This window comes from Bactrocera dorsalis, chromosome 3 (assembly GCF_023373825.1).
Source record: "Bactrocera dorsalis isolate Fly_Bdor chromosome 3, ASM2337382v1, whole genome shotgun sequence".
NCBI classification, from domain to species: domain Eukaryota; kingdom Metazoa; phylum Arthropoda; class Insecta; order Diptera; family Tephritidae; genus Bactrocera; species Bactrocera dorsalis.
Genome location: NC_064305.1, coordinates 8,648,624 through 8,660,425, shown reverse-complemented (window position 1 = coordinate 8,660,425; position 11,802 = coordinate 8,648,624). Strand labels below are relative to the sequence as shown.

General features: G+C 36.5%; 2 protein-coding genes across 5 annotated transcripts in view; one reads left to right on the top strand and one right to left on the bottom strand.

Annotated features, from left to right (window-relative positions):
* The first annotated feature begins 252 nt into the window (after positions 1 to 252).
* Positions 253 to 3,872, top strand: LOC105223846 (protein RER1). Of its 4 annotated transcripts, none has more exons than XM_011201721.4 (5): positions 253 to 991; positions 1,047 to 1,257; positions 1,736 to 1,950; positions 2,031 to 2,091; positions 2,978 to 3,872. In XM_011201721.4, the coding sequence occupies exons 1-5, from the start codon at positions 923 to 925 to the stop codon at positions 2,980 to 2,982; spliced, it is 561 nt and encodes a 186-aa protein (XP_011200023.1). In that variant the 5' UTR covers positions 253 to 922; the 3' UTR covers positions 2,983 to 3,872. The 4 variants fall into 4 exon arrangements, with proteins under 4 accessions (XP_011200023.1, XP_011200022.1, XP_011200020.1 ...); XM_011201718.4 differs by having other exon boundaries at positions 256 to 638; positions 780 to 991; positions 2,031 to 3,872; XM_011201719.4 differs by having other exon boundaries at positions 257 to 396; positions 780 to 991; positions 2,031 to 3,872.
* A 1,264-nt stretch (positions 3,873 to 5,136) lies between these two features.
* Positions 5,137 to 11,802, bottom strand: part of LOC105223867 (MOXD1 homolog 1) — a 48,022-nt gene continuing 41,356 nt past the window's right edge. Inside the window, exons 5-12 of the mRNA XM_029549261.2 lie at positions 9,849 to 10,042; positions 9,547 to 9,648; positions 9,318 to 9,481; positions 8,964 to 9,179; positions 8,647 to 8,849; positions 8,447 to 8,547; positions 7,939 to 8,105; positions 5,137 to 6,620 (exon numbers count right to left, since the gene is read on the bottom strand). Of these exons, the coding sequence (XP_029405121.2) occupies positions 6,441 to 6,620; positions 7,939 to 8,105; positions 8,447 to 8,547; positions 8,647 to 8,849; positions 8,964 to 9,179; positions 9,318 to 9,481; positions 9,547 to 9,648; positions 9,849 to 10,042 (1,327 nt within the window). The 3' untranslated portion in view covers positions 5,137 to 6,440. The remainder of the gene's footprint in view (positions 6,621 to 7,938; positions 8,106 to 8,446; positions 8,548 to 8,646; positions 8,850 to 8,963; positions 9,180 to 9,317; positions 9,482 to 9,546; positions 9,649 to 9,848; positions 10,043 to 11,802) is intronic.

The following is an 11,802-nucleotide window of genomic DNA, read 5'->3' as shown; positions in this document are numbered from 1 at the left end:
GTTGCCAACTTTGAGCAAATTGGCAGAGAACAAATTCTTGCAGTTTTTTATAACAAGTAATAAGTAATTTTAAAATAGAACATATCATTAACAATATCTCTTAGCTCTTTTCTATTTCTAAATATATTTATATTTTTCAACTTTAAGCAAAACTCTTCAAACCATTAACAAGCTCCCTGCAATAATTGTTTGTAATATGTGTATTGGGCTGACAACCCTGCACACAAGAGCAATACTGATTGGCAACGCTGTGAAAGTTCTACTGTCAAACCGTTTAGTGACGTGTATTGTGAGTTTGGAAAAATTTTGTAGAACTGTGAAATTCTAAATTGAATTTCACGTCAATGGCTTTTTAAAGCCAATGATAAAGTCAATTCACATTAACGCTTGTTGAATGTAATAATTCTCTGATTAATTAAACTTTTACAATATAATTCCTTTTGCATATTGTGTTGGCTGAAACACGAGTTGAGGGAAAAAAATTTACTGGCGAACGTCACTTAATCAAAAAAGCGAATAAGAACTTAAAAGCATAGGGTGCAAGGAGGCTTACGGGTTGCGCTCCGTTTGCAGTGGTGGTTGTGCGGCAGTATAAGAAAAGTGTCAGGCGAGACTAAGGAAAATGAGGAAATAGAAACGTGAGCATAAATTACAGATCGAAGGGCCGAAGGGGTACATTTTTGTGAATACGCGCTGTTTAAGTGCAAACACGACGACTGGCCGACGTTGGATATCTGGTGCACTTTTACTTGAATTTTTGGTTTATCTTTATATTTTAGTTTATCTACGCATATTTTCAAAAAAAGTAATAGTGTCTGGCACAAACAAGTTGGCTTAATCAAGTGACGGCAATAAACGAAATACAATTATTAGCAACACCTGTACCAGTTACTGGTAGCAGACGTTAAAAAAAACTACAGCAATGATGGATGAGGATACAAGTACTTCGTCTGGAGGTGGTGTGAAGCTATTCTTCGTACGACTATCACAAGTGAGTTTCAAATAAAAAGTTGTTGATTACTTTTTAATAATAAATTCTTGTATAGATGTACCAATCGACGCTGGATCGCTGGACACCACATACTAGAATGCGATGGGCGGGTGCAATTGTGATTTTATTGCTCTTCCTGCTACGCATTTTCATCTACCAAGGCTGGTATATAGTGTGCTATGCGCTGGGAATATATCATTTAAATTTGTTTATTGCATTTCTAACACCAAAAATCGACCCGGAATTCGATCCATACGAAAATGATGGTAAGTGCAATTGTTAGTTAATAAAAATAATTTAAAGCATTTTTTGCAAAAATATACCACAACCTACAAAAACTGTAATAGTGTAATAGTGCTTGCGGTCGTTTGACAGCTTTGCATTGTTAGTTGTTCTTTAAAAGAATGCAATAAGTTAATAAGGGGGATGGTAATTTTCGAAGAACTTTTTTCATAAGTTGACAGTTTATTGATTTTTTTTTGTTGCTTCATCGTGCTTTGGTATGCATTACTAAGTCATATGTTAGTCGTAAAACTTTTTTATTTTTTTGAAGGTATAATTCAATAATATTTAAATTAATTCGCCAGGTTGTCAAGAAAAAAAATTAAAATTATTATTATTATTAATTAAAAGTATAAATCTTTTGGAATTAGAAATAGTGAGATTTCTTATAATATAGATCTGTCTTAAGTAAAGTGTTTTTTTTTTCAATTTTTTGTGTTTTTTTTTTTTCGTTTTTTTCAGAAGATGGTCCCAATTTGCCAACACGTAGTAACGAAGAGTTCCGGCCGTTCATACGACGTCTACCGGAATTCAAATTTTGGCTGTCGATCACGAAAAGTACAATCATCGGTCTGATATGTACATTCTTTGACTTCTTCAATGTGCCTGTTTTCTGGCCTATACTCGTCATGTACTTCATTACACTCTTCTGCATAACAATGAAGCGGCAAATTAAGGTAGGCTTAAACTAATCATTTACATGCATATACATATTCATATTCATATTGTTTTTGTTTTATCTTTTTGCATTGTGCAGCATATGATTAAGTACAAGTATCTGCCATTTACACGGAACAAGCCGCGCTATCAACGTGTTGGTGAGTCACAGCCAACGACAAAGTGACAATTAGCCGCACAGACACTGCAAAAAACAAACGACAACCAATCGACAACGGGTATTACGTCGATACACGAGCAAAGAACAACAACAACAACAACAGCAACAGTAGCAGCAGCAACAGCAGCAAATACAACGATTGCCACAACGGCAACAACAGCAACATCGTTACCGGCTGCACCATTGGCAGCTGCGACTACGTTAGCAACAACAAACATAGCAAAACCACCGCAAATTATAACTATTGAGTAAATTCAACTAAAGTACACAATAACATAAACTACAACTATAAACATGAACACTAACAAAAACAAACTATCAACAAAAGGAAAACTAAACATTTACAGAAACATTTCAAAAATCATACAAAGTCAGCTAGCTATCAGTATTTTATTTAATTTCAACACCTGAGAAGACAATATTCTCCGCCGTCTACACAAATACATAAACACACACATAGAGATTTAATATGAATTGGAATTTTGCAATTTCTTCAAATTCTTACCAATTTGCGCGTGCCAAGTGCATTATCTAACATTTCATTTGCTTGACATTTTGTTGTTAGCGTTTGCTTAAGTTTATAAAAAAAAAATACTTGTTGTTCTTAGCGGCATAAACGTTGTAAAATCCAACTAATATTTCTAACCGGCTATGATTTTATGCTTGTTCCGTTAGTTGGCTGGGTTCTACAACGTTAATGCTTATTGTCGTGCAGTGTCCTGTGCAAAAAATATAACTTTTAGTGGCATTTGTCCATCTTTGTCTTATAACTAAGATTATCTTTGCTTCAATATTTAAAACTTAAAAACTTTTTATTTGTATGCAATGTTAATTATTATTACTATTATTATTATTATTTTTTTTAGTTTAATTTGAGCGTGTCAGTGGCCGAGTCACATAAATCAATCATACAAAGCACATTGTATCTAACGTTTGTATGTAAATAGCGTGCAATAAAGCATACAAAAAATTGTCAAACGGCGTGACGTTGTAGTGGCAACATCCATCATTTCATACCTACATATGTATATGTATGTTACTGGGGTGCACTATAATACTACTTTGGCGTAAAGCGCTTGAATTGAATTTTGGTTTAAAGTAATATATATTTATATATTAATCATTATTATTAATTATGCTTAGTAATTTTATGTGTACATCTGTATTGAACTTGTTCCAAACCTAAATATACACATTCTAACGAAATGTGCTACACCTTCTAGACAACTAAGTACATGAATGGATGCTATTAATTTAGTTTACCCACAAATACTGTTTCCTAAATGGTAGCAGCTTATTAGTTAAACAACAAAAACAACTACAAAATTTTAAAAATTTTCAAAATTCACATTTGCACGTTAATTTTGTCCTTTAGTTTTGTATACAAAAAAAAACTTTTCTCCAACTTCGATTTATAGTAATGTTGTAATTGCGTAAAATATGATTTTTCCGTCAACACTAAATAGCAGTTATATGCGTTAGATAACATTTGTATATAGCGCCTTTCCCACACAGCAAGTCTTCATTTCCATTTTGAAATATTCTTGAAAAGTTCACAAATATGTAGGTTATGCGCCAATGTTGACTAATTGCTAATTGTAAAACACATAAGGAATGAAATACCTACATACATACATATATACTAAGCGCATGTGTGAGTTGCGAAGTTGAAACTGGGTACAGTGTACGATTGTAATAAATAACAATACCAAATCATTTGAATAAAATACAAATACAAATAAAATAACTTAAGTCGAGAAAGCTGTTCTTTTTTATTTTTACTTTTTTCAAATATTTCGTGTAAGTGAAAGAAAACAAGTAAGAAAGGGCTAAGTTCGGGTGTAACCGAATGACCTCATAGAGAAATCGGCATCAAACTTAAATACAATCAAGCTGATCAGTCCAAGATCTTTTCAATAACTAGAAACGATGAGTGGACGCGATTCGTACGTGATGACAAAATTGCAGTCTTCCATTATAGAGAATACAGGGTAGTGATCGTCATGATTTTGCTATTGAGTTTCATTCGCCGAAATAATCTTTACAGACCCAGTTCCGCATCTGAGGGACCTAAAGAGTCATGTGGCATGTCGATACGCTACAGGTCTCGCAGAAGAACTCAGCTATAGAGAGTCGACTGATTACTTCACTAACTTCTTTCCTAGGTACGAGCAATCAAGAGCAGACGCAGAGCTTAGGTTTCTAGAGCTTTTTTTGAGTATTTTAGAAAGCCTAATAGAACAACTGGCTCAGATTTGACGATTTTACCTAACCAACTAAAATAAATAACAGCTCTTGATCGGTTAAAATCAGGTTTGGGAATCTAGCCCGGTTTGCGTAGTATGTCGTATGGAGTAGGATGAGTTGGACATATCCAGGTACTTCTTCTTCTTTGTCTAACCTTTGCAATACTGAGACTGAAACACTTCGGTAGTCATACCTTCGGCGAACCAGTAGCATAGCCGAAATTGACATTAGCTGACAAATTTGTAATATACTAATCGTTTTGTCGATTTGCAAGGCTCTTTTAATCCATTATATAGGAGCTTTAGATATCACAACGGACCGGCGTTTTGAGCTATCCAAGTCAGATCCCTGTAAAGAACGACCACTTAGCTTAACTAGCTTAAATAAACTCTCATATAAGGGTTGCGCTTCAAACCCGTCGAAACAATTTGTGTGTTTCTGTCAATGAGTTCAAGGCTAGTATCATCGCTCTGCTATCTGAGTGGATAGTCACTTCTCTAAAGGAGGGTGACCGGAATAGTAGATCTACTGCTACCTTAATGGCTGCAACCTCGGCTGGGAAATCACGGCAATAGTCAGAAGGTCTGTTGATAGCGAGCTCCTGGTAACCCCTTCACCAACCTTTCCTTCAAGCTTTGACCCATCCGTAAAAAAGCTCATTGCCCCTCTCGTCCAGCGGCTTTTTCTCACCCACAACTTGCTCGCCGGTCGTTTGGTTTTGCAACTCCGTGATCTAAGTGAACCGGTATGAAGTCAGTGAAGATTTTCGAGTGTTCAGACTCGTGTTCTTTTAGGGACCCTGATTCTCAGAGTCTGATAGCAACTTCGCACCTTCCGACGTTGCCTACGGGCACTATGTGCAAAATGGAGTTAATTGTCATGGTTGGAGGGAGCCTTAGTGTACCACATATGCTAATGAGCGGCGTTTCGTTGCAAGTGTGGTATTTTTTTTAGAATCCTCACCATACATATACTCCATAGAAGACGATAGGTTTAACTATGGTGTCGTAGAACCAGAGGACCACTTTCGGTAAGAGACCCTATCTTTTGCCAATAGCTTCTCTACAGCAGTCTACTAAGGTAATCGTTTGCTCTCTCTTCGATATTAGAGTTCCATGAAAGCTTTCTGTCCAGGATGAGTCCTAGATATTTCGCTGTATCCGCCGGTTTCAGATGGTTGTCTCCCCTTTGCGGCAGCGGTGCCACCGGGATCTTGTTTCTTCTAGTAAATAAAATCAACGCTTTCCACATGTACTCGAAATTCGGTATGTCTATCGAATTGCTAACTGGAGTTTTATTGAGTGTTTTAGAGAGCTCAATAGGACTACTAGCTCAAATGTGTCCTAAGAAAACTTACCGATTTAAACGAGGTTACATCTCCCAAAAGACAGCCTCTAGTCGGATAAAATCTGGGTCCATTCTGTTAATATAGAACCGGATGTCGTGCGAATTGCTCAAATGTAACCATTTTTTGGACCATTTAAGCAACCAACTAATCAAAAAAACATCTCGAATTTTATCAATTTTTTTTATTTATTTCTATTTTCAGCTTAATTTCTATTGGTTGATTCCTTAAACTACCGTTATTATATTACATGCATGGTTGCCATTGAATTTTTAATACTAATTCTTTGGATTGAGATTTCTAGTGCTAATTACTTCAGTGTTTTTATAAAATTATTTAATATGTGACTTTAATTAAACTATGAGTAGGACTTAAATGCAATGTTTTATGTAATGCAGTTATAACGTATGACTATTTCTGCTGTTTTAAGTACTAAGTTTTTTTACTTAGAAAATATGACTACTTGTTACTAGTTGAGTTGTATAATGATTTTGTTTAAATTAAGTATAATAGATACAATTTTTTTTTATTAATAGTTAAATTATTATTAGTATATATATAAGACATTTATACTATTTTTTTTATTATTTTTTTGTAGCGAAGTATATAATATTAAATTAAAATAAATAAATAAATAAAATATGTTTTGTTGCTTCGATATACTAAATAATACTACTGTGTAATATATCTTCATATATATTAAATATATATATATATGTATATAAAATTATCATAAACTAGCATAAGTAGCAGTTAAGCAGCATGAGCACCACAATTGAGAGCGCTACGGTTGCGGTTTGCAACGTTATCGCTGTGCCCTTGTTGAGTGGTGCGCTGTCCATTAGCATTTGGAATGGACAAATGCTGGGTTCCTTCACGTACGTTGTAAAGTTCGGATAGCGTATAATCTCCGAGGGCTGTGTGAGAAATGAAAGTGAAGTAATTGTAATTAGTTTCTATGAAATTATATGAAATTTTGATTGATGAGAAAATTAAAGATATAAGATAAAGACTGACTTTTGGTGTTTTTTGTAGGCGAAAATTTGGCTTTAACGAGTCGTAATATATCAATATATATAAAAAAAACCTCTTATTAGGCTTAGGTCGCCACTCTAAGCTGTCCAAGTGAGATCCCAAGTACCTGTCCTAGGGTCCATAATTTAGCTTTTCTTTGATTTTAATTTTTATAGTTATAGTTTGGTCTAGCAACGGGACTTTTTCTCGAATATTGAAGTATAAAAATTAAGTCCATATAGTACTATCGGTCTTACATTGGTCTGAAGATACGCACTTCTTTAGAGAAATATCCCTCTTCGGAACACTGCATTCTGTTTTCAAAACTTAAAAAAAATTATCATTTTATTTTTTACAGAATCGAAGGTAACTATCTTTTCGGATAACTGGTCGGTCTCTTATTTTCTCCGAGGTCAATGATATCTGAACTAGGGGCTGTATAGCGTAATAGATCCTGGAAAGCAATAGTGCGCTTAAAAAGCAAGACACTGCAGTTAAATATGCGTTGGAAAAGGCATAAACTATTCTAACAAAGATCTCGGATCATTTGACCGTTCTTTACTGTCTAAGAACTCATATATCATACATCAGTGGTTCAGTATTTTGAGATAATCGAAATCGCTGAATTTTCTCCGAGGGCAATGATTAATAAGAGAGATAGATAGAAAATAATTGAGCTTTCGCAATGCGACCTATAGTCTATTGTGCCCTCTCCCATATCACATATGGTCACAAAGGTCCAGCAGTTTGATAATTCCAGGAGCTTGCTACGCGCGACTGTGGTGATCTGATTGTCTATGCCCATGTTTGATGAATGCTTTAGGCCACACCGCAATGTATGGTTCTGGCCCCATCATCCTGAAAGACGAGGAACAGTGAGCTAGCTGGCCGACACAGATCATTGCCGGCTACCCCTTTGTGCGGCAACCAAATTAGGTCTACACTAATAGCGATTTGACCTCATAAGCTGAGATCACTTTTAGTATCGCTTGACTATCGATTAGAAAAAAATTATATTTTTTGAATCAGCTACCATTTTCTTCTTGACTTAGAAATCGTGTAATGAGGGGCACATAGCCTTTAAAAAGGAAATAGATAGCAGTTCGGAACTTAAGATTTAGCGACTTATTAGTTATATCGTTGTAATATTGTATCTTTTATGTCGTTCAATATCTTTTAATAATTATGATAAAATCGCATTAAAATATGACAGTTACTTACTATTGACAGCGACTCATTGGACACCCTACAGAACGTCATATGTTTACCAGTAATCATGGTTTGCTCGACGCGCTTGGTAAAAAGCGGCTCAGACCAAGGCAACTGTTTCAGATGTGATAAAAATGTGCGGTCATGGAACTCGACGGGATCGGAGATGATTAGCTTATCTGTAAAAATAGTAAATATAAATATTTTTTGGTTATGATAGAAAAATAATAAAAATAGAGGTAAAGATAAAAGTATTATTTGTTAAACAATAATTGGCCAGTTTGGACAATTATATCACATAACTCTCATACAACCGATTTTCAGATTTTTTAATCGGGTTTGACCCATAGTCCTCAACCAAAGTTGTTCAGAATGATCTGCCGCAAATGTCCCGCATATCTGATTTTACAGAAAAAAATCGACCTGCACTAATGTGCATATCCTAATACGTTTATTTATTCTTAAAACAATTTCAAGAAATTTTTGAAATCAAATATTATTTGTGCTTCCTTTAACTCACTTAGCAATGATTCTTCATACAGTCGCTCTTCATCCGTCATATTTACGCGATTCTTTTTCGTTTTGGCATAAATCGTATTCGGTATATAGTCCAGGACATTACTGCAAACAGAATGAAAAAAATAAACAACAATTGTAGTCAATTTAATAAGCGTGGCAAAAATGTACGCTTTAACAGTTATACGCTGTGCTAGTACCCACCCGTTGTAAAGGAATAAATTCTCCACATCTGTCATGTTGAGCGAGTAAAATTGATAAACGCCAAAGGTTTCGAAAAATTCACGCACCGGCGTCATGCTGTAGCAGCCAGCCAACTCAATGCGTGGATAGTAAGTGATAAAGGACAGACACATCTCCTGTTTGGTTGAGTAACCACCGAAGGTCGGATGTTTGCGATTCAATGTCTGTGTTGGTGGTGAAATGCGAGTAAATCGTTAATAAATTATGCAATTTGTCTGCCTGTCGTCCAGTGTGGTCGGCACACTTTACTAAGGCGCGTGTCAATGCCGCTTACTTACCTCGTAGGCGCAATCGGTAATAATGTAATCGCCCGGTAATACAACGACTTCTTGTTCCAGCTGACGCACCTGCTGGAAGTTGTAATCATAATTGTCATCCTCGATAATGCGCTCCAGCTCCTTGCCGTCGCGCACGTGACGTAGCGTCATTTTGCGGCCAGCATGATGTGAGTGCAATGTGCCGGAGATGATTTTAATGCCGTCAGCGGGAAACATCTGCGCGCGCACAGTTAAGACAGAGATAAATATATTGTATATAATATATTGATAAGCAATAATTTGCGGTTTCAATGAAGACAATTATGGTTTTGCTTGTTATTGTGTTGGTGGTAACATAAATATGTTTGTACTCACCACATTTGAGCAGGATGGCCCACAGATGCCTATGTTGCGGTATAGCTTTTGGCCAGGTGGTATGAGCTGTGTGTCCGAAACTGAGACGCCGGAAATCATAATGCCTGCGTCGTTGGGCCGCAAACGACTCGTGTAATGTATGCGAAAGCCCGAGTGATCGACCACTGTAAAGGCGGACGGTGAAGTGTGTAACTTTATACGCCTTCATTAAAATACCAAATTAACTTACTTTGCTGTGCGTGTGGATTGTCATAGTGTATCTCGAGCATATAATACTTAGCGCCTTGCTTGCCGCCCACCGGTATGCCGACATGCTGCGGCAGAAATTGTCCTATGTATATGGGTGTGCGTTAAAAATGGCGTACAAAATGTAAATATTTTTTTAAAGCCAACAAATAATTTACAGCGTGGCATATAAATTTAAAAAAATTTGCGACATTGGCTGGTAAATTAATTTGCTTGAATATGGCGGGTTATGTACACTTGCTGGTATAGCTGTATGTATATAAAAATATGTAGATATGTACATACCTGTCGATCCAATAGACCACACCGCCACTGGTGTTATGCATGAGTCCCAATCGTGTGGCGTCAATAAATTACTGTTGCATACCGCGCCGCTGCTCTTTACCCACACCTCCCACGAATGTGGATCCGAGCCGGGATATGACTTGGTCGTGCATTCAAAGAGTGTCATATGGTGTACAAGCGGTTGGTTGGTGTTGCTGTAATTGAAATTTAAATGAATGCAAATACAATAAGGAAAATAAAGAGTGAAGCGTGGATAGCGAAAAAAGGCAAGACATAGCATACTTCAAGGCGTTTAAGCGACATCAAATTGTGGACTTTCATAAGCGCGCTAAATCTTTGCATAGGCTGCTTTAATATTGTTCAAATAACAGCAGATTTTATAATAATTATTTTTTGTATCCCTGTGACTGAGTTATGCCGCCATTATTAAATGGTACCAGGCTAACAATAGGACATAAGGCAAGCTAGTTGCCAGTAATTTTAGACAAAAACTTTCATGGAAGCCGAACTTAGACGCTACTGTAAAGAAAGCAGTTACTGGATTGAACATAAATTCCGCCCTCGATATTGTCTTCACTTCCAGGAAAGAGTGGGAAAAGTGCGAGGTTGACAGAGACCCAAAAAAAAAAAAAACGTTTATATGGATGGATCTAAACTATCTAACTGAATCCATCCGTGGTGGTGGTGCCTTTTCAGCAAAATTAAATACCAAAATCGATTTCCGTTCTTTTCCAGCAGAGTTCACAGCACTTAAAGAAAGTTCTGACGAAGACTTTGCTAGCAACAAGGCTTTGAAATCACTAAAATATCACCTGGTTTCGTCAAAGGTAGTAAAAGAATGCCTTGATCTCTCATTGCATCTAATATACCATTTCACGATATACCTGTAATGGGTTCCAGGACTGGGTTCCCAAACTGGATACTATACCATTTCACGATAAACCTGTAATGAGTTCCAGGGCATAGTAATATCCCTGACAAGTGTGCGGCAAATGTGTAGTCACCACCCTGAAATTAGACTACGGAAAAAAGGAAGTTTATATACCTCTGACTACCCGACAAATATGTTATAAATTTGGCCGAAGCTCAGTGGAATCAATCCTTGACTTGCTCAATAAGCAGGCATACGTGGTATGAATAGAATATGCGACGCACAACCCGGCTATTAAATTCAAAAGGAATGACAATAGAACTCTAATAGGAGTACTAACAGAACACTGTCTATTTGACAGACTGGGAAAGCAATATAATGACTAGTAAAGAATCCGACAGGAGGTAGAAAAGAGGAGACTATAACACATCTCCTATGCAAATGCAAGGTTTTGTATAAGAAAAAATTGCAACTATCGATCGAAGGCTTTTTTACGACGTTTCGGAGATTGAACAGATAATAATTTTTGCACTAATGAACTTCATCCGAAGCAGTGGGAGGTTGAAGAATAATAAAGTGTGGGAATATTAGTCTCAGGGGTTTCAGAGTTTAAAGATATCAATCTGAAATTTTCCACAAGTCCTTTTCTTTCGAAGAAAATTCTCATTTGTCGAAACCGCGGTTATCCGACTACTATATATATAAATTGGGCTCAACATCCTGACTGGATAAGGAAGCGAAGCAAATAGGTCCAGTAGTGAACGAGAGCGAGATGAAATATCTTTTGTTATCAAACAAACTGTCGTCGCACTCGCGACTTGGCTCCCACATCATTGTTGACAGTCATAAATTCGAAGTCGTAGACAATTTCGTCTATCTTGGAACTATTGTTAACTCTAACAACAATGCCAGCCTCGCAGAACCAACGCAAAATAACTCTTGCCAACAGATAATAGATACTACTTCGGACTAGGTAGGCAATTGAGAAGTAAAGTCCTCTCTCGACGAACAAAAACTAAACTCTATAAGTAACTCATTATTCCCGTACTGCAGAGTGGTCCAGAGGACGATAACAACATCTGA

Coding starts and splice junctions, on each gene's coding strand:
- LOC105223846 (XM_011201718.4), top strand. CDS start 923: ATGATGGATGAGGATACAAGTACTTCGTCTGGAGGTGGTGTGAAGCTA. Junction 1,258..1,735: donor CGATCCATACGAAAATGATG/GTAAGTGCAATT, acceptor CGTTTTTTTCAG/AAGATGGTCCCAATTTGCCA. Junction 1,951..2,030: donor CAATGAAGCGGCAAATTAAG/GTAGGCTTAAAC, acceptor TGCATTGTGCAG/CATATGATTAAGTACAAGTA.